Below are 19,703 nucleotides of genomic sequence, written 5' to 3' on the forward strand. Positions count from 1 at the left end.
AAAATAAAGCTAAGAGATCTCAGAAATAAAACAGCAGCAGAATTTAATTCTTTTAATTTCTGGTCATATAAAATTATCTGGTAATATACAAATTTCTCTGTGCCACTGTAATTCTCAAAGTATAAGAGATATGCATTTTTCTTATAGGTCCTACTTTCCTAAAGAAAAAGAAAGAAAAAGTCATAAAAGTCAACAAGTAAAATGGTGAGCAATTAGTAAAACAGGGTTTCACCATCAGGGCATAGAAAATCACTATACTAAGAGATGAAAGGTTACTCTCAGGTATTTTTCCGATTCAATTCATTTACAGTGGCCAGTGAAAACAGGATCCTGCACAGTCCAACAGGCAATAAGAATGGTACTCAGTGACCTTCCTCATAGAGTGACTCTCACTATTCCACGTTCTACCTAGCTACCTGGTTAATTTACTTTGACATCCCCATTTTATCCTGCAGAAATTTGTATAGGCTTCATAATAACACATAGCCAGTCTGCCTACACCTACACTAGTAGTGTCAACCAGTATTTTTTTTAATCTTCCACTTTTAGATATTACAGCAAAGAAGAAAATTATGTAATTAGGGTTTGCTGTCAAAGAATAATATAAGCAAATCTGAGGAAGGGCTACCTGAGATCACGCTGCTCGCTGATACTACAGCAATGATGCCAGCATTCTCCAGGAGGACATATGAATACTGAAGTGAGGTATGAATTTAATCTTGGACCTTCAGGTTTGGTTCATGTTTTACTTAATACATTAGCAACAAATTAATATCATCCCTTAATTGATTTAGGAATCTTACGTAAATTTTTGTTGCCAAAACTCTACATGGAAGTAAAACTATTTTCATAAAGCTCCCCAATGTAACATTCACCTAAAAGTAGTAAGGTTTGTAGATCTTAATGTACTTTGAAAACTAAATCATACAACACACACCTCCTTTGAGCTTGACAATGAAACTCAAATGACTAACACTATGCGCCAAAACTTTATAGTTGGCATTTCTCAGCAAATCTTTTAACTTATTAAAAGTATGTCACTGATACTTTAGCTGATACTGGTCAACACTATTAAAAGATGGGATTTTCATCTATTAATACCATCTTAACAAAGAAAATACACAAACTGCCCCCATGGCTTATGCATGAAATGCTGACATCTTTTAAATCATACTTTGAACTCATTTTTTTAAGCATAAAAAAAGGAATTATAAACTTGAGCAATGGAAATTAACAGCTCTGGTTTCCTGTGTAAGCACATGTACCAGTGTGGTATTATTCATTACCTGGAAAATTTTCACATAATACTTCTATAGGTGTGGCTCGTTTCGTATCTCCAATTTTCTGATACCTCTCCTTTAATGTGTCAGCCTAAAAAAGAAAGGAAAAAATCTTGAGAAAGTGGTAAATTTAAAATTAACTACTTGGAAGACAGAAACTTAACATATTAACAATTTATAACTTTCAAAGGAAACATAAAAACCATTACCTTTAAACCTTGCCAAGGAAGACTGCCCCTCAGAAAATACATGAACATATGACCTAAAGCTTCTAAGTCATCTCTTCTACTTTGTTCTGAAATATAAGAGAAACATCAATTTCACTTTCCTAGTTAAGGATACAAGAATGGAGAATTAACTCTTTGGTTACATATAAATTAATCCCCAAAGTTTAGTATATAAATGTAAAATACCTAGCACTTACAAGCAACAAATCATGTCCAGTTAAAGAATGTTTTTAACATTAAAATTACGGTGCATCTTTGGGGATCCCTGGGTGGCTCAGCGGTTTGGCGCCTGCCTTTGGCCCAGGGTGGTGAGATCCTGGAGTCCCGGGATCGAGTCCCACATCGGGCTCCCGGAATGGAGCCTGCTTATCCCTCCTCCTGTGTCTCTGCCTCTCTCTCTCTCTCTCTCTCTCTCTCTCTCTCTTTCTCTCTCTATCATAAATAAATAAATATTTTGAATAAATAAAATAAAATAAAATAAAATAAAATAAAATAAAATAAAATAAAATAAAATAAAATTATGGTGCATCTTTAATATATGCCACTATGGTTTTTCTGGTTTGTTTTTTTGTGTTTTTTTTTTTTTTTTTTAAGATTCTATTGGGTGTTCATTTCTCTCCTTAGATATCTATCCATAGAAGTATACAGCAAGGCAGAAAGGGTTCCATAGTCAAATACAAAGTCAATGTGTTACTATAGCTCCATCTTAAACACCCAGGATATAACATATTTAATATGGTTCAGAAAAACCTCAGAGATAAAAATGTTTAACTTCACTTAACTCTGCATTTCCTGAACTTAATATGAACACAAAATGTCCATTCTATATACTCTCCAATAATGACAAATACATTTAGGATTTTGTGTAATATATTCTTAAAAACACTTGTGTTTGACACATCCCAACATTAATAACCCCTCTGCAACCAACCAAAAATATGCTGCTAGAACAAACTGCCATTTTCAAATTGCTGCTGTTGTTTTAGTAACAAAATGTTATATAGCACATAACTAAGTGACAATTACAGATGAAGGCTTGGAAAGATACTCACATCTGCTGAGTTTTTCAATGTTTTTGTCACTGAAGTTAAATGCCTAAGATTTATTACAATTTTAAGATAATATAAAAACTTCGGGGTTTCGTACATAGCAGAGCAGCTCCTTCGCTGCGATCTATTGAAAGTCAGCCCTCGACACAGGATTTGTAAAAAATAAAATAAAATAAAGTAAAATAACATAAAAACTCTAACAATAAGAGGAAGAAACAATACTTTAATTATAAAAAGATGTTCATGTGTAAGACATTTTATCCAAATGAGTAATCATCATACTACCTAAGCAGTACTGAAAATTTTTGAAAAAGCAAACTTTTCAAAGCATGGCTCTGCACTAGCGCAAACGGGACAGAAAACCTTTTAATTTCTACTATGTAATCTCACTCTACAATTGCTTTCTGTACCACTAGCTACAGTTTGCATATATGTTGTGATATTATCTAGTCAAGACCTATCCTCCAACCAGACAGCAGATTATAGGACAGCAGATGTCTCTTGGCTCATTTTCCTCAGGACTGAGTATAATGGCTGCATAGGGCAGGCACTCAACATGTACTAAATATAAAAATGTACATTTGAAAATATATAATACTAGATATGTGTCCCTTTCCTAGAAGCAAACGAAGATATTCAGAAGAAAACATATCAAATTGTTAGTAATTAGGATTATGAGATTAGAGGATTAAACAAGACATTCCACCTTATTTCATATACTCAAACTGCAGTATAATGCAAATTTTTCCCTTTTGCTTGTATTTTCTATTACAACAATGTAAGCATATGTTATTAGAAACAGAAAACTTTCAAAATAAGTAAAATAGACTTAAGGTCTTTTTAGAGCCATTAATAAAAGTGGGGATGTGAATAACATGAAAAAAATGAGTAATATATTTTATATATACAATTTCACTTTATTAGATCCTGGGAACCTAAAGAATGGAGTTATGCAAAGAAAAAAAATTATTTCTGAAGTCCCACTGAGAATCACAATCATCCCTAAAACTTTTTCTTTTCAAAAGATTTTATTTACTTATTCATGAGAGACACAGAGAGAGAGAGAGGCAGAGACACAGGCAGACTCAATCCCAGGACTCCGAGATCACGCCCTGAGCGGAAGGCAGATGGCTCAACCACTGAGCCACCCAAGCGTCCTACCTCTAAAATTTTTAAAAGCCTCAAATGAGCAGATCTAATGCTGGAGACTGATTCCTTGTATATGTATGACATGAGCTAGAAGAACGTGCATTTTTTAAAACCTAGCAGATGATTCTGAAATACAGCCAGATTTGATAAGCACTAAAAAAAGAAACTATTTTTACTGAAGTATACTTTACACATAATAAAATACACGCATTATAAGGGTAGAGTTTGAAAAACTTTAACAAGGTACATCAAAGTATCACCACAATCAACAAGCATTTCCAACACTCCAAAAAGTTACCTAATGCCCATTGCCTGTTTTTTTCCCTTCCCCTGGCCTCGAAACATCCACTTATCTGCTTTCTGTCAGGCTACACTAAATTTGATTTTTTTTAAATAGTTTCACATGAAAAACATCATATGCTATGGACACTTGGGTCCAAATTCTTTCACTCAACATAATGTCTTTATGTTTGTCCATGCGTTGGTAGTTCATTACTTTTTACTGCTGAGTAGTATACCACAATATATTTATATTTATATGTTCAACAGTTGATGGACCATGAGTAACTTCCAGTTTGGGGCTACTGTGAATAAAGCCTTTATGAACATCCCAATACAAAGCCTTTATGAACATCCTATACAGATACATCCAAATACAAATCCTAATACAAAAAACATACAAATACAAATACACAAATACAGATTGTGTGAACATATGTTTCCATTTCTCTTGTGTAAATATTTAGAAGGAGGATTACTGCTTCATATGAAAAGTATAGACTTTACTTTTTAAGATACTTCTATACTGTATTCCAAAGAAATTGTGCCATTTTATATTTCCACCAGCAAAGTATAAGAATTCCAGTTGCTGTAGTGCCCATCCTACATTTAGCATAGTCACTCTTTTATATTTTAGCCATGCTAATGGCTGTGAGGTGTTAGCTCACTGTGATTTAATTTGAATTTCACCAGTGACTAATATTTTTTGAGCACTGTTTCAGTGTTACTGCTTATTCATACATCTTTTTTGCGAAGTGTCTATTTAAATATTATACTCATTTTTTTTAAATTGTACTATTTGTCTTGTTATAAAGTTGTAAGAGTTGTTTGTGTATTCCAGATACAAGTAGTTGTCAGATATAAGTTCTGCAAGTACATTCTCCCACATTGTAGTTTGCTTTGTTTTCTTAACAGTATATTTCAAAGAACAGAATTTCACATTTTGATGAAGCACAACATATATCAGGTTTTTGTTGTTGTTTGCTTATGCTTTTTTATGTCCTATCTGAAAATCTCCGGTAAGCCTAATGTTAGAAAGATTTTCTATTTTTTCTTCAAGAAATTCTACAGTTTGGGTTCTTAAACTTAAATCTAGGATTCTTTGAAGTAATTTTTCTTCTTTTTGCTCCATGTGGGTAAGGGTTTAAAGTCATTTTCTTCAATACTAAAACCTAGTTATTATCACACAGTTTCTTTACAATACTATCCTCTTCCCCCTTGAATTACTTTTGCACCCTTCTTGAAAACCAATTGAGCATCTGGGTAGGGGTCCATTTCAGGACTCTGTATTGTGACTCATTTATCTATGTCTAGGCCAACATCACCACATAGAAGAAGAAGGGAAAAAAATAATGATAAATGAGGAAACCAATGATGACAAAAAAAGACAATTTAAAAAACCCACAAAATCAAAAGCTGGCTACATGAAAAATTCAATAAAATTAATGCTCTCACTAGGCTAAAAGAATGAAAATACAAATTACTAGCATCAGGAGCAACAAAGGGGCACCAGGAGAGATCCTACATACATAAAAAGAATGGTAAAAAGAGTGGTAAAAGAATATTATGAACTTATGCCAGTAAATTCAACAACTCAGATGAAATGGACAAATGCCTTAAAAGCTACAAGTTACAAAGATAATGTGAATAGTTCTATAATAAATAAAGAGATTTAATTTATAATTTAAAAACTTCCCAAAATATAAGTGAAGGTGAGAGAGCATCACTAGTAAATTCCATTAAACAGTTAAGGAATAATACTAGCTCTACACAAACTCTTTCAGGGAGCAGAGGAGAAGGGAATCTTTCCCAACTCTTTTCATTAACGATATTACCAGTAAAAGACATTAAAAGCAAAGGAAAATACAGGAAATGTCCCTCATCAACACAGTCACAAAATCCTTCAAAGCTAATACACCATGACTAAGTAGAGTTCATCCTATGAATTTAAGATTGGTTTAACTTTCAAAAACCAATGTAATTGATCATATAAAAGATATAAATCATATGATTGCCTAAAAAGATACAGAAAAAGCACTTAATAAAACATAACACGCATTTACAATAAAAAAAAATACTCATTAAACAAGGAATAGACAAAAAACTTCATTCTGACAAAAGACTTCTATGAAAAACCTGTAACTAATATAATTCTTACATGGGAAAGGCACCCCTACAATCAGGAACAAAACAAGGATGTTCACTCTCACATTATCTACTAAGTGTCATAATGGAAACTCTTGTTTCTACAAAAAAAAAAAAAAAATTAAAGGTATTCAGATTGGAAATGAGTAAGCGAAACTAGTTTTCTCTGCAGACTATATGACTATATATGTGAAAAATCCTACGTAATCTACAAAAAAGCTCTGAGAACTAGTATATGAGTCTTTAGCAAGGTTACAGGATACAAGGTCAACTTATAAAAATCAACTGTGGGCAGCCCGGGGTGGCTCAGCGGTTTAGCACTGCCTTCAGCCAGGGCATGACCCTGGAGACCAGGGAACAAGTCCCACATCGGGCTCCCTGCAAGGAGCCTGCTTTTCCCTCTGCCTGTGTCTCGGCCTCTCTTTCTCTGTCTCTAATGAATAAATAAATAAAATCTTTTAAAAAAATAAAAATCAACTGTACTTTTTTGAAAGCAACCAACAACTGGAAAAACAAATTTAAAAGGCAATACCATTTTCAGCAGCATCAAAAAGAAATATTGTAGAGATAAATTTCAAGGACTGAACAATACATAAATACTGACCCCTCCAAGTAGCACTGTTAAAGAGTAGAACACAATATAAAAGTCAATTTTCCTCTAAATTCTATCCAAGGTGTGGGATTCAGTTACTACAGTGCCCTCAAGCCATGATCATTAGTGATCTTGCCTATATGGTTGTCTCAGAGAACAGTATTAGTCTCAAAACCTCCACAGTATTTTAAGGTTCAAGCCATAAATACAAACTAGTAAAATAAACCACTTCTGAAACTCAGTCTGAAATGTTTCTTACCCTCATAACTCTTTTCTTTGTGTTCTTTCATCAACTGACAAATCTGGAAGTAAATTTCATCATGTAGTGAGTAATAGAAGTCATGGGGAAGGCTTTATCTTTGAAACACAGTAATAACTAAAGAATACCTCCTCAGGTCTTTAACAGTTCTGGTTCATGGGGGGAAAAAAAAACTTCCAAAGGCAATCTGGTCCTTATTAAACCCTGTTCACATTTTTTTAAAGCTCTTAACTACAAAGGCCTGTTTGAAAATGGATGCTTCCCTCAAAGCCAAGAATTCTTATTATAAGGACCCTTAGCATGAGCAACTAAGAAATTAGAAAGAGATGATTTACTTTACAATAGGTATCTTTAACGAATCTTTTAAATAGGTTTTCCATTAAGTTTACAAGTTATGTAAACAGTCAATTAAACTTTGCTTTTTAAGGATATATGTATCACATAAAATACATATAACCAACACATATTAAGAGCCTAGTATGGGTCAGTGTGTCATTTTGATGATCTTTTAAAATTCTAGCTATACTCAAAGCAACAACTAATCCCAAATAAGAAAACAAAAGCTCAGAAAGGTTAAGAGACTAGCCCAAAAATATGCACCTGAAAGAGAAAGGCAGAATTCTAAACCACATGTCCACCCTTTTTTCATGTCAGAAAGCAAAAGCAAAACAGAAACCATCAATTATTCAAATGTTTATTGTACACCCTCTGCAATACTTTTCTACTTAAAAGTTCTACTCCTTACCTCAACATTATTTTCCTCTTTATAAACTGATTTTATTCCTCGTATGCCTAGAACTGTTTTCTATTTTGACTGAATTTCAATTCAATTTTCAGCAACAGAAAAATACTCCCTTTTCATTAGCTCAAATTTACTCTTGTCAAAAAAAATATATACAAACACTTAGAAGTGGAAAACTTTGTAATATACACATATATGTTGGCAAAAAAATAAGCTCATTACTGCATTTTCCTGCAAAAACGAAAAATGAGATCAAGACATGTTAGTCAAAACTAAACACAGGCAAGACAAGGGAGCTCAAAAGAAAACAATGAAGAAAACCTTGGTAATGAAGAAAGAGTAATACATTGCAAATATTTGATCTTTAAGATACATGAGTGTTTTTTATAAAAAGATATACATGGCTGTTGAAAACAAAATTTATAACAGTGGAGTTTTCAGTGTATGTTGATATGTATATGACTACAACATAAAGAGGGGAGAGTATCAAAATTCTTTCAGTGATATATTTGAGATCTGTATATTTTAATACATATACATTATGTCTCAAAGATATAAAGTTATCATATCACTAGGTTGTACAACTGAAACTAATGCAATATTGTATGTCAGCTATACTAAAAAAAATTGAAAAATAAAAGGATGAAGAAAGATATAAAAATTTTCTTTCCCTGAAGAAAATTTAAATCATTCTTTATATATAAATAAAAAACTGGGGATCCCTGGGTGGCCCAGCAGTTTAGCGCCTGCCTTCAGCCCATGGTATGATCCTAGAGTCCCAGGATCAAATGCCATATTGGGCTCCCTGTAAGGAGCCTGCTTCTCCCTCTGCCTGTGTCTCTGCCTCTCTATGTGTCTCTCATGAATAAATAAATAAAATATTTTTAAAAATAAATAAATAAACACAAATTTTAAAGCAAAAATTACTACAAGTAAATATTTCACTTTTTTCTTCCTAAAAATGTTAAAAATTACATTTCCCTAACATTGCACAAAAAAAAAACAAAACACTCTTCTTTCTCAAGATTCACTGAGCTCATTAACATCTTTCAAAATTATATAATTAAAATGGTTTTTGTTAAATGAAAACACAAACCTATTTAGGAAAAGAAAAGACACAATTATGCAAGACAATTTGCTGCAACAACTCACCAATCCAGATACCCAGTCTAGCAATAACAAGAATGCATAAAGAGAAAAACTTTTCTGAGCAATGGAACTCAGCACATGCATTCATCTGATTCCTAAAGAAGTCTCTTGAAATCCAGTTCTCTTAATTTAGATAAGACCCAATGAATTTGGCTATCAAGAAAAGCAAATCAAAAGAACAGCATACTGCCAGCAACAGTACTACACAAGATAAATAGTATGCTACAAGACATTTAATATAAAAAAACCCCATTAAAAAATACACTACCCAAAATAACTATAAATCTACAGTAATCAATTCACAGTAGTTTGTGAAAGAACAAAAAGATAATTGAATAGAATATAGAGAGCCAAAAATAGACCAGCATAACAAATATAATCATCTTTGACAAACAAACACAAGCAATACAATGCAGCAAAGTTTTTTCAACCAATGGTACTCAAACAACTGGATGTCATCCATATGTTAAAAAAAATTAATCTAGACATAGATTTTATACTCTTTACAAAAATTAACCAAAATGGGTCAAAAGACCTGTCAATTGCAAAACTATAAAATTCCTGGAATATAACATGGAGAAAATCTAGATGACCATGGGTTTAGAGATGACTTTTTAGATGTAACACCAAAGGTGTGACCATTGAAAGAAATAGTTGATGAGCTAGACTTCGTTAAAATTAAAACTTCAGTTTTCTGCTAAAGACACTGTCAAGAGAATAAAGATAAGCCACAGACTAGGAGAAAATATTTGCAAAAGATACAGCTCATAAAGAGCTATTATCCAAAATATACAAAGAACTCTTAAAATCAACAGTAATAAAACAAATAACCTGATTAAAAATGGGCCAAAGAGGGGCACCTGGGTGGCTCAGTGGTTGAGCACCTGCCTTTGGCTTAGGCTGTGATCCCACAGTACTGGGATCAAGATCCGCATCAGGTTCCCTCTCCCTCTGCCTCTGCCTATGTCTCTGCCTCCCTCTGTGTGTCTCTCATGAATAAATAAAATCCTTTAAAAAGTTTGAAAAAAAATTAAAGTACAAATGCACAAGACCTTAAAAGACACCTCACCAAAAAGATACATAGATGACAAGTAAGCATATGAAAAAATGCTACACATCCTGTGTCATCAAGAAACACAAATTAAAATGAGATAACACTACTGTGACACAGTGATTTATAGGAAATATAATCATCATTCAGATGACATTCACCAGATATATATTTCTTAAGATATATTCAGTCTTTAGCCACAGTTATTTTTTTTTATTTTTTTAAAAGATTTTATGTATTTATTCATGAGAGACACAGAGAGAGAGGCAGAGACACAGGCAGAAGGAGAAGCAGGCTCCGTGCAGAGAGCCCAACGTAAGACTTGATCCTGGGTCTCCAGGATCACACTCTGGGCCAAAGGCAGCACTAAACCGCTGAGCCACCTGGCCTGTCCTAGCCACAGTTCTTGAAAACACTTCCGGACCATAAAGGTGAAATGGGTATCCTGTTATTAATGAAGGTGAATTCTGAACCCTCTCAAGGTCAGGGGCTGGTTGCCAGGAAGACCAACCATATGATTAGAGGGTTGGAAATTTCAGTCCCATCCCCACAACCTTTGGCAGGGAAGAGAGGCTGAAGGTTGAATTAGCCAATGGCCAATGCATTAGTCAATCATGACTATGTAATGAACCCCCCATAAAAACCTAAGAGGTTTTTACCCTTTACAACTCTTTTACCCTTTTAGAAGACTTTACACTTTAGACTTTTCTGGTTCTTGGGGAACCAGAACGTTCGCTGCATGTGTCAGCAAGCCAGGTCCCACAAGCTTCACTAGGACAGAAGTGCCTTTGTTTGAGATCTCATCCTACATTCTTATCCTTTATCATGTCCTATAATAAACTGGTAAACCTAAGTAAGTTCTTTCCTGAGTCTATGAAACCACTCTAGCAAATAAATTGAACTTAAGGAAGGTGGTACTGGAGCCTCTTATCTGCAGATAATCAGAAGCACAGGTAACAACCTAGAGCTTCAAAGTGGTATCTGAAGTAGGATGTGGAGAGCAATCCTGTAGGAAGGAATTCTTAACACCTTGGGATCAGATGCTATCTCCAGGTAGACAATGTCAGAATTTAAGCTGAATTCTACTACAAGTGTCTGAGAATTGCTTGGTGTTGTGGAGGGAAAAAGCTCTTTTCCACACAGGAGTTTGTCCCAGGAACCCTAGAAGAACTACATAGCCATTAATAAAGGTGGAAATCTAAAACACTAACAATACCGAGGGCTGGCCAGAATGTGGAGCAATAGGATCATTTCTTGGCAGTGGGAATGCAAAATGTGCAGGCACTCTGAAAGATAGTTTAGGGGCTTCTTACAACATACTTCTAACATATGATCCAGCATTGTCCTTGGTATTTACCCAAAGGAGTTGAAAACGTAGGTCCCATAAAAACCTGTACATAGGGGGATCCCTGGGTGGCTCAGCGGTTTGAAGCCTGCCTTCGTTTGGCCCAGGGCGTGATCCTGGAGTCCTGGGATCAAGTCCCACATCAGGCACCCTGCATGGAACCTGCTTCTCCCTCTGCCTATCTCTGCCTCTGTGTGTGTGTGTGTGTGTGTGTGTGTGTGTGTGTCTCATGAATAAATAAATAAAATCTTAAAAAAAAACTGTACATGGATGTTTATAGCAGCTTTATTCATAATTGCCAAAATTTGGAGGCAATCAAGATGCCCTTCAGTAGAAGAATGAGTTAAAAAAAAAACTGTGGTACCTCCAGACAATGCAATATTATTCAGCACTAAAAAGAAATGAGCTATCAAGAAACCTTGGAAACCTATGGAAAACATGGAGAAATCTTAAATGCGTATTACCAAGTAAAAGAAGCCAGTTTGAAAAGGCTACATACTGTTTATTTCAAACTACATGTATTTGGAAAAGGCAAAACTATGGAGACAATAAAAAGACCAGTGGTTGCCATGGGTTTGGAGAGAGGGAGGTAAGGGAGAAGGGATGATTAGGTGGAGCATAGAGGATGCCTAGGGAAGTAAAACTCTCCTGTATGATACTATAATGGTGGATACATGTAATTATAAATGTATCTAAAACCCACAGAATGTGCAATACCAAGAGTAAACTATGGACTCTAGATGGATAATGATGTGTCAGTGTAGGTTCATCAAATGTACCAGTCTGGTGGGGAATGTGGATATTGGGGTGGTGCTGCAGGGAGTATAAGGGAAATCTCTGTACCTTCTGCCTAATTTTCTGTAAATCAAAAACTTCTTTTAAAAAACTGTTCTAAAAAATAACATGTATTAAAAAAAAAAGTACTGGTATTTAAATGCATTTTCTCTAAACTTAGATAACCTTCTCCAACTAAACTTGATTACTATATAATAGTAATCATACAAAACTTACAAAGCTGAATCATCCAGAAAATGTAAATCATGCTCATCATATTTTGTCTAAGAAAATGAGGAATTGTCCAATTCATTTTAAACTGTTAAAATGTAATTATAAAATGTAAATACATGTTTTTAAACTGCTAAAAAGCTGTTTGGGAGCCTCAGAGCTGTCCTCAGGAATTTGGGCAATTAAGTGAGAAATTATATGAATCACATCATCAGATGACAGCACAGAAAGAAGGCATTTTTGTAAAACCATTCTGTGATCCCTTTGCTCCTGTACAGAAAGCTTACCACTTAGAGGCTTGAAATGTTATTCTTCTAAGCAACACAGATTTTTATTAACACAAAGCAAATGGCAGTTTATTCCTCAAATCCTAGTCCCTTTCTTCATGAATACTCAATATTAATTTTTTAAAAATTAGACAATTCTAATGTTACTTACTAGAGAGAAATGCATAGTATTTATTCTATCTCAAATGACTTAAACAAGAGTTTTTTCATGAAAGGACAAAGTGATCCAAAAGGAAGATTATGAGGTTCAAAGCAGTTGACAAAACAAAACTCTTTAAAAAGATTAAAAATAAGACACTCAAGCAGACACAATTTAAAAAAACAATTCAACATGATAACAGTAAAGAAGGCTTCCACCAAGGCAGACCACAAAAATCCACATGTCACACATAGCTTTAGTAAGATTTCATCTTGGACAGTGACTTAAGAAGGTTTTAGAAGGTACATAAGTGAAGCACGACATCTGCATTTTGAACATTAATCATCCAGTGAAGATCAACAGATACGTAACACAGGAATAAAGAAGCTAAAATCCACAATGTGATTTTACACTATTCTTCCATCTTTTTCCTTTTCAAATCTGATACAATGCAGTGATCTTCACAAAGGAAAAATAAATCTGCACAAATGTCTATATGGTCAAATTCTCTTTTGAAGTATGTATGTACAAAGTTCTTGAATGCACAAGAATAAATAAATGAATAAGAAGGCTTTAATTCCTCTTAAAAGGAATTAATTCACCTCTTAATTCACCAAAGCCCAGGCAAAGCAGGAAAGAAATCATAGAAAAGAAATAATATATACACAAATTAAAATCACCACTAAAAGATCATATTTTCACTTTTTCTTTTTTATTTGCTCCTGACTCCTCACAAAGCCAAGTGCTCTAGAAACTCAAAACATCATTAATAAGCCCATGTTCGCAGCCATCTCACTTAAAAATGCTTTAACTCTTCAGCACTTAAACTCACATGACTTTAGCTTACTCCTAACTTCTTAAAAAACAGGAAATCATGTAATCTGGGAAACAAATTTTCTCTCTGTTAATATTGCCCACTACTTCCCAAGTACTATGTCAAAACTGAGAAGCAGGGTTTTGATAAATAGGAGAAAGTAAGGGTTAAAGCTTTAGTTCTTTGTAATACTGGCCAAAGAAATATTTTGTTTTCTTTCTGAAAAAGGAGTAAAAAGAGATTACTCTAATAGTTAAATGCCATTTCCCAAGCTCTGAAGGCTTTTCCTAACAAGGACAAACATATCAGATTCACTTTGCCATTTCTACAAATAGAATGCTGTTACATTTACCATTGTTCAGATAAAAAAAAAACACTGGGCCATAAGGAAGTTGTGACTTCATGTCTCACAATAAAATGGTGGTGAACCTTTGTTAGTTGTTATGAAATAGTCTGTTAACAACCACCATGACATGAAAATCTCTCACAGACACTGTTCATATAAGTACAGGTGTATCTGATTTTAATAGAAGACACAATTCCGAAAGTTGTGTATCTACTCAACCTTATTTTAAATCTATCACAAAAGTGTGCTATTGAAAGGCACTCCTCCCGCAAACACTACCTGAAGGCAACTAATTTTAGATATTTGAAACTTTTCTTAAAGTAAGGCAAATTTGCATTTTTCAGGCATTTCAGACAGCTGAAAAGAAAAAGAAATACCATGGCTCTACTATCAGGAGGCTGTCAGGGAAAATCCTATTAGCAAGTGCTATTAGTTCTGATCGAGAGAAGAAACAGGGACATGGCATATATAGCAGGTAAGTCTGGGAAGAAGCCTGGGTCAGATGACTGCTAAGGTCTTTAACAACAAGTGACTATATACTGTAAGGTACACTTGAGCAGTGATGATGGGTAAGTACTGACTGGTTTACATTTCTGTCTATTCTTCCTTTTGAGTGAGATGTCAGGGATGAAATCTAAAAGCAGAAAATTAAGTTTGACTTTCTCTGATATGAAAACTTATCATGGTTTAAAACTTAAAAATAAACTACTATAAATATAACCTAGAACTGATTTTTTTTAGAAAGGCAAAGAAGTAACTCCATGGGAAAGAATATGGCATCATAAAAAGAACCTGAAAGTCTAATAATTCACACCACATAAAAATTAATTCTAGATGGTAAAGGAAAACATAGAATGTCTTCATCTAATGGGGACAACGACTTATTAGGATTCAAAGAGTAATAATCATAAAACAAAAAATTAATAATTGATTTCACAAATATTTACAACTTCTGCACATCCACTGGCACCATTAAGATAATAAGTAGATAAGCCACAGACTAGGAAAATCTACTCACAGTACATATATTTGGGAAAGAATTTATATACAGGACATATAAAGAATTCCTACAAATCAATAATCAAATGACACACATGTCACAAAAGAATGTATACAAATGGTCAATAAGCACAGGAAACTGCTCAGAATCACGAGTTATGGAGAAACAAAATATCATTACATACCCACTACAACAGCTAAAATGAAAAAGAATGACAACTCCAACTGTTGTCAAGACTGTGAAACAAACATAACTCTCATTCACTGCTGGTGGAAACAAAATGGTGTGAATACTTTGGGGTACTGATGGGCAGATTCCTATAAAGTTAAACAATACCTACTATATGACCCAACGATAATTCTAATCTTAGATATTTACCCAAAAGAACTGAAAACATATGCCCACTAAAAGGTTTAAAAATCTCTATTAGTAAAAACCTTTTAATAATCAAAATGTTCATCAACATTAGAATATAAAATCTGTGTAGGATATCTGTGCAATGGAATACTGATTAGCCTTAAAAAGAAACAAATTATCAGGGTGCCTCCATGGCTCAGTCTGTTGAGTGCCCAATTCTTGATCTTGGCCCAGGTCATAATCTCACAGTCAAGAGATCAAGCCTCGAGTCAGGCTCAGTGCTGGGTGTGGAGCCTGCTTAAGAATCTCTTTCCCTCCCTCTCCTAATGCCCCTCCCTCTTCTCTAAAAAAAAAGAAAAGAAAAAAATACTGAAAAATAAACATTAGCCTCATACTAAGCAAAAGAAGCCAGATGATTCCATTTATACGAAGTAATAGAATTAGCAAAACTAATCTATGGTAAAAAGAAATCCCATCAATGGTTACTTTTAGACAAAGTATGGAGAGAACAAGAATAGAGTCTAGAGGATGATGATAATGTAAATTTTGACAGGGCTGTGGACTATCCATACTCAAATGCTGTAAATTTTACTCAATGTAAATTTTATTTCAATTTAAAAATGAACTTTTCAATAAAACAAGAATTATAAATACTGTCAAATCTAGTAAGCTTGCTTTACATACTGCTATTTGCCACCAATTCTGAAACGATATTCTGAGGATCTTAGCCTTCTAACAATGAGTAAATAGAGTAGTGGTAGCCAGATTTCTCACTGTCCACAAAAAGACATAGAGGAAAGAGAAGGGAATTACACACATGGAAAACAAGGATGCTACTTTGTGATATTAGACTAAAATTAAATGTATCAGCATCAACTCGTGATTCTTAATAGATAAGCATTAACACATGTGTAGGCATATTTGCATATGTATATATGTGTGGACGTGTGATTCACATATGCATATGCATTTCTAAGTTCTACTACAGAAAGAGTCTAGAAATAATAACACACCAATAGCAATGAATATATCCAGTGCCCAAATCTTGCTTTCTATCATTATCCAATAAAAGGGAGAAACAAGAAAAATCTAGAACAATTTGTAGCTCCAGAAAGTAAAGGTCTCAATCATGAGAACAAAAGGATAGATCAGCCAGCTTGATGGAGCAACCAATGACCAAATCTGGGACAATGTGAGTAGTATCAAAAGAAAGAATGACAGTAATAAACTATACTGCTTTCAATAAAATTCAAATTCATGAGTCCATACTGACAAAAGTCCTTAAATGGGAAAGGAAGAAAAACCTTTTGCTTACATTAGATCAATAAACACACAAAGAATAATCAATTAGGAAATCATCACTGGATGCTAAATCTAGTAAGTAAAATTTGAGGAGGAACAACATATTTGTATTTACATGAACTCAAAAATCTACTTACAAAATACTTTTGAATTGCAAAGACAAAACTTATAGATGGAGGATCTTAGAAGACACTACACTAAAGCAATGGGCCAAAACTTGAAACCAAATGCCATCACATGCCTTCTGACAACATGTCACTTGTGATTTTGTGCTACAAATGCATACTCAAATAGAATCATGAAGAAATTATGAGACAGACTCAAATTGAAGACATTCCACATAATAGCCAAAGGTACTTAACAAAAATATCCAGGTCATGAACCATAAAGAAAGGTAAAGGAGTGTTCCAAATAAAAAGAGACTAAAGAGATGTGACAAACAAATTATGTGTTCCTGGACAGGGAAAAAAACAAAAAACAAAAAACTGTAAGAAACTCTGTAAGGTTGATATTATTGTATAAGGAACCCTCTTTAAAAAGTTACATAATTTGCCCCAAGTCATATAGTTACTACATAGTAAACAAAACCACTAAGGTAGGCAGCCCCGGTGACCCAGCGGTTTAGCGGCGCCTTCAGCCCAAGACTGATCCTGGAGACCCGGGATCGGGTCCCGCGTTGGGCTCCCTGCATGGAGCCTGCTTCTCCCTCTGCCTGTGTCTCTGCCTCTCTCTCTCTCTGTATCTCTCATGAATAAATAAATAAAATCTTTAAGAAAAAAACAAAACCCTAAGATATATACTCTTAGCATTAAATGTATTGGGTAGGATGCCCTCTCCATGGCTTGCTGTATCAGAGAGCCAGTCTCAATCAAAAATCTTCACACACTAAATGCAGCTAAAATTAAGTATTTGCTCATATTCTTTAATATAAGGATAATCATATGCATCAGCCTCACTGTGTATCAAAGCTGAACATTTCAAGTTGTCACATAAAAAAAGACATGGTGAATGATATGCCATTCATTTACCCTAGAACAACTTAAAGAGTTGTAATAAATATAAATCAAAGTTAACTCTAGCGAGCTGTGATAAATAATAATTACAACAGAAGCAACTGTAATCCCACCAAAACTGAACCGTAATAACAAAAACTTGCACTGTTAGCATAGTTACTAAATTCAAATTTCTGTACTTATGAAAGGTATACGTACCTTTTCCTAAATGTGTGTTTATGCTCATATATCTAGCTGTTCCTGTAAGGCTCTTGTGTTCTCTGTATGGTATGTGTTTCTTCGTCTCTGGATCAATATATTCCTTTGCCAAACCAAAATCTATAATATGAATAACTTGCTGGGTTTTGTTTCCTGGACGTCCTATTAAGAAGTTCTCAGGCTTTACATCTCTGTATATCAAGTTCTTTGAGTGGACATATTCCATGCGAGAGATCTTGATTCACCAAAAAAAAAAAAAAAAAAAAAGGAAAGAAAGAAAAAAGAAAGTTTTATTTTAGGCTATGACTAGCATAAAAAGAGCATGATAGAGATGAGAAAATTCTCACATAGAAAACAACATAAAGAAGAAAAAAGTAAGAAACTGTTTCAACCCTTTAAAAGTAATATAATATCAGTCTATAGTTTCTCAAAAATATATTCAATTATGACTAGAAGTCTTTGGTTTCACTATTACAGTCACTTATAAATGAAAGTATTTGAACTTCATAAATTGCTTTCACGCTGGTAAGCCAGATCTGTCAGCACCTATAGATGAAGCCACCTCAGACACCCAAACAAGTCTACCAATACGAAGTCTTGAACTGAGACATACAGAGACATCTTCATAAAGTTGGAATCTGTTCTTCCTTATCAATTCAATCATGGAGTAACTGCTATATTAAAGAAACTTGGAGTCTAAATTGTTAAATAAAAACAACACAGTATCCTTCAGGAGACCTCTTTTTTCTTTTTATAACTTATGTCTTTCTTTAGGTATTAAACATTTTAAAAGATCTTGAAACCAGAAAATTCTGGAAGACCAATCTAATGATAATATAGTACATTTCCACTAATTCTTTTACACATTCTCAAACAATGTTCATTGTATAAACTGTCACAGTGTCACATGACAAACAAGAAAACAAAATTGCTTCATTTAGCGATAATAATAGTTGACAACACAATGTAAACACACAGCCACTTAGGACATTTTAGTTTGTTAACAAATTCTGGATCATAATATAAAATATTCTATGACCAACACTTTTCATTAATGATATATTTTGAGCATTTTCCAGGTTACAGGACATTTTTTAATACACAGTTTTTAAAGGCTACATATTATTTATGGCTATTAATAATTTATTCAACTAATTCTATTATCTCTACATTTGGGTTTTTTCTCACTTTATGATAAACATCCTTGCACAATATGCTTTTAAGTATATGTGAACACTTCGGCTGGATATATTTGTAGAGACAAAATTAATGAGTCAATGGAGAAAAACAATTTTAAGATTTTGCAACATTCTACTGGCAGTGATTTCAAAACTGCCTTAAATCATTCTCTAAGTTGTTTCCTCATAGGTTCCTTGAAAATTTAAATATTTTATAAGACTCTCCCATTGTTTCTTCTTTTTCTAGGCCATTAGAATTTATCCCTAACATTATAAATCCACATTTCTCTTTTCTAAGCATTCCTCTTCTAATATGAAAGCTAGACACAATTCTCAAGCTGAGCATTCTGATCTTAAGGCACTAAGGTATTAATTCTTTTACCCAAATAAAATGCACTTGGCTCGGTTATTTTGAGTTCTACACATCCTAAGAAGACGAAATGCAGAAACGTCATTAGGTCAAATGTTCTGTGAAGATAACAACACAGACCTTGAAATTTTCTATCTAAACGTGTGACACCAAAGGAACCATGGCTTCAGAACCTCCTGCTTGACTTACCAGCTGGATAGCGATCATGAGAACTGTCTTAAGAGAAAACGTCCTGTCACATAAATCAAACAAATCTTCCAAACTAGGTCCCAGAAGTTCGAGCACCATGGCATTGTATTTACCACAAGGGCCAAAATAGTAAACTTGAGGTATACCATCTGAGGGAAAAGAAAAAGGATTTTAATCATTTCCTTATCTTAAATATCATATTTTTCTTCCTTAGAAAATCAATAGGTGGCATTAATCT

General features: G+C 33.9%; 1 protein-coding gene across 30 annotated transcripts in view; it reads right to left on the reverse strand.

Moving 5' to 3' along the window:
- Nucleotides 1–19,703, reverse strand: part of CSNK1G3 (casein kinase 1 gamma 3) — a 109,272-nt gene that overhangs the window by 28,651 nt on the left and 60,918 nt on the right. For all 30 annotated transcript variants that reach the window (XM_072728696.1, XM_072728699.1, XM_072728700.1 and 27 more), the window contains exons 5-8: nucleotides 19,466–19,614; nucleotides 17,729–17,963; nucleotides 1,490–1,575; nucleotides 1,287–1,371 (exon numbers count right to left, since the gene is read on the reverse strand). In XM_072728696.1, coding sequence (XP_072584797.1) covers nucleotides 1,287–1,371; nucleotides 1,490–1,575; nucleotides 17,729–17,963; nucleotides 19,466–19,614 — 555 coding nt within the window. The remainder of the gene's footprint in view (nucleotides 1–1,286; nucleotides 1,372–1,489; nucleotides 1,576–17,728; nucleotides 17,964–19,465; nucleotides 19,615–19,703) is intronic.

This window comes from Vulpes vulpes, chromosome 12, assembly GCF_048418805.1.
Source record: "Vulpes vulpes isolate BD-2025 chromosome 12, VulVul3, whole genome shotgun sequence".
Lineage (NCBI taxonomy): Eukaryota > Metazoa > Chordata > Mammalia > Carnivora > Canidae > Vulpes > Vulpes vulpes.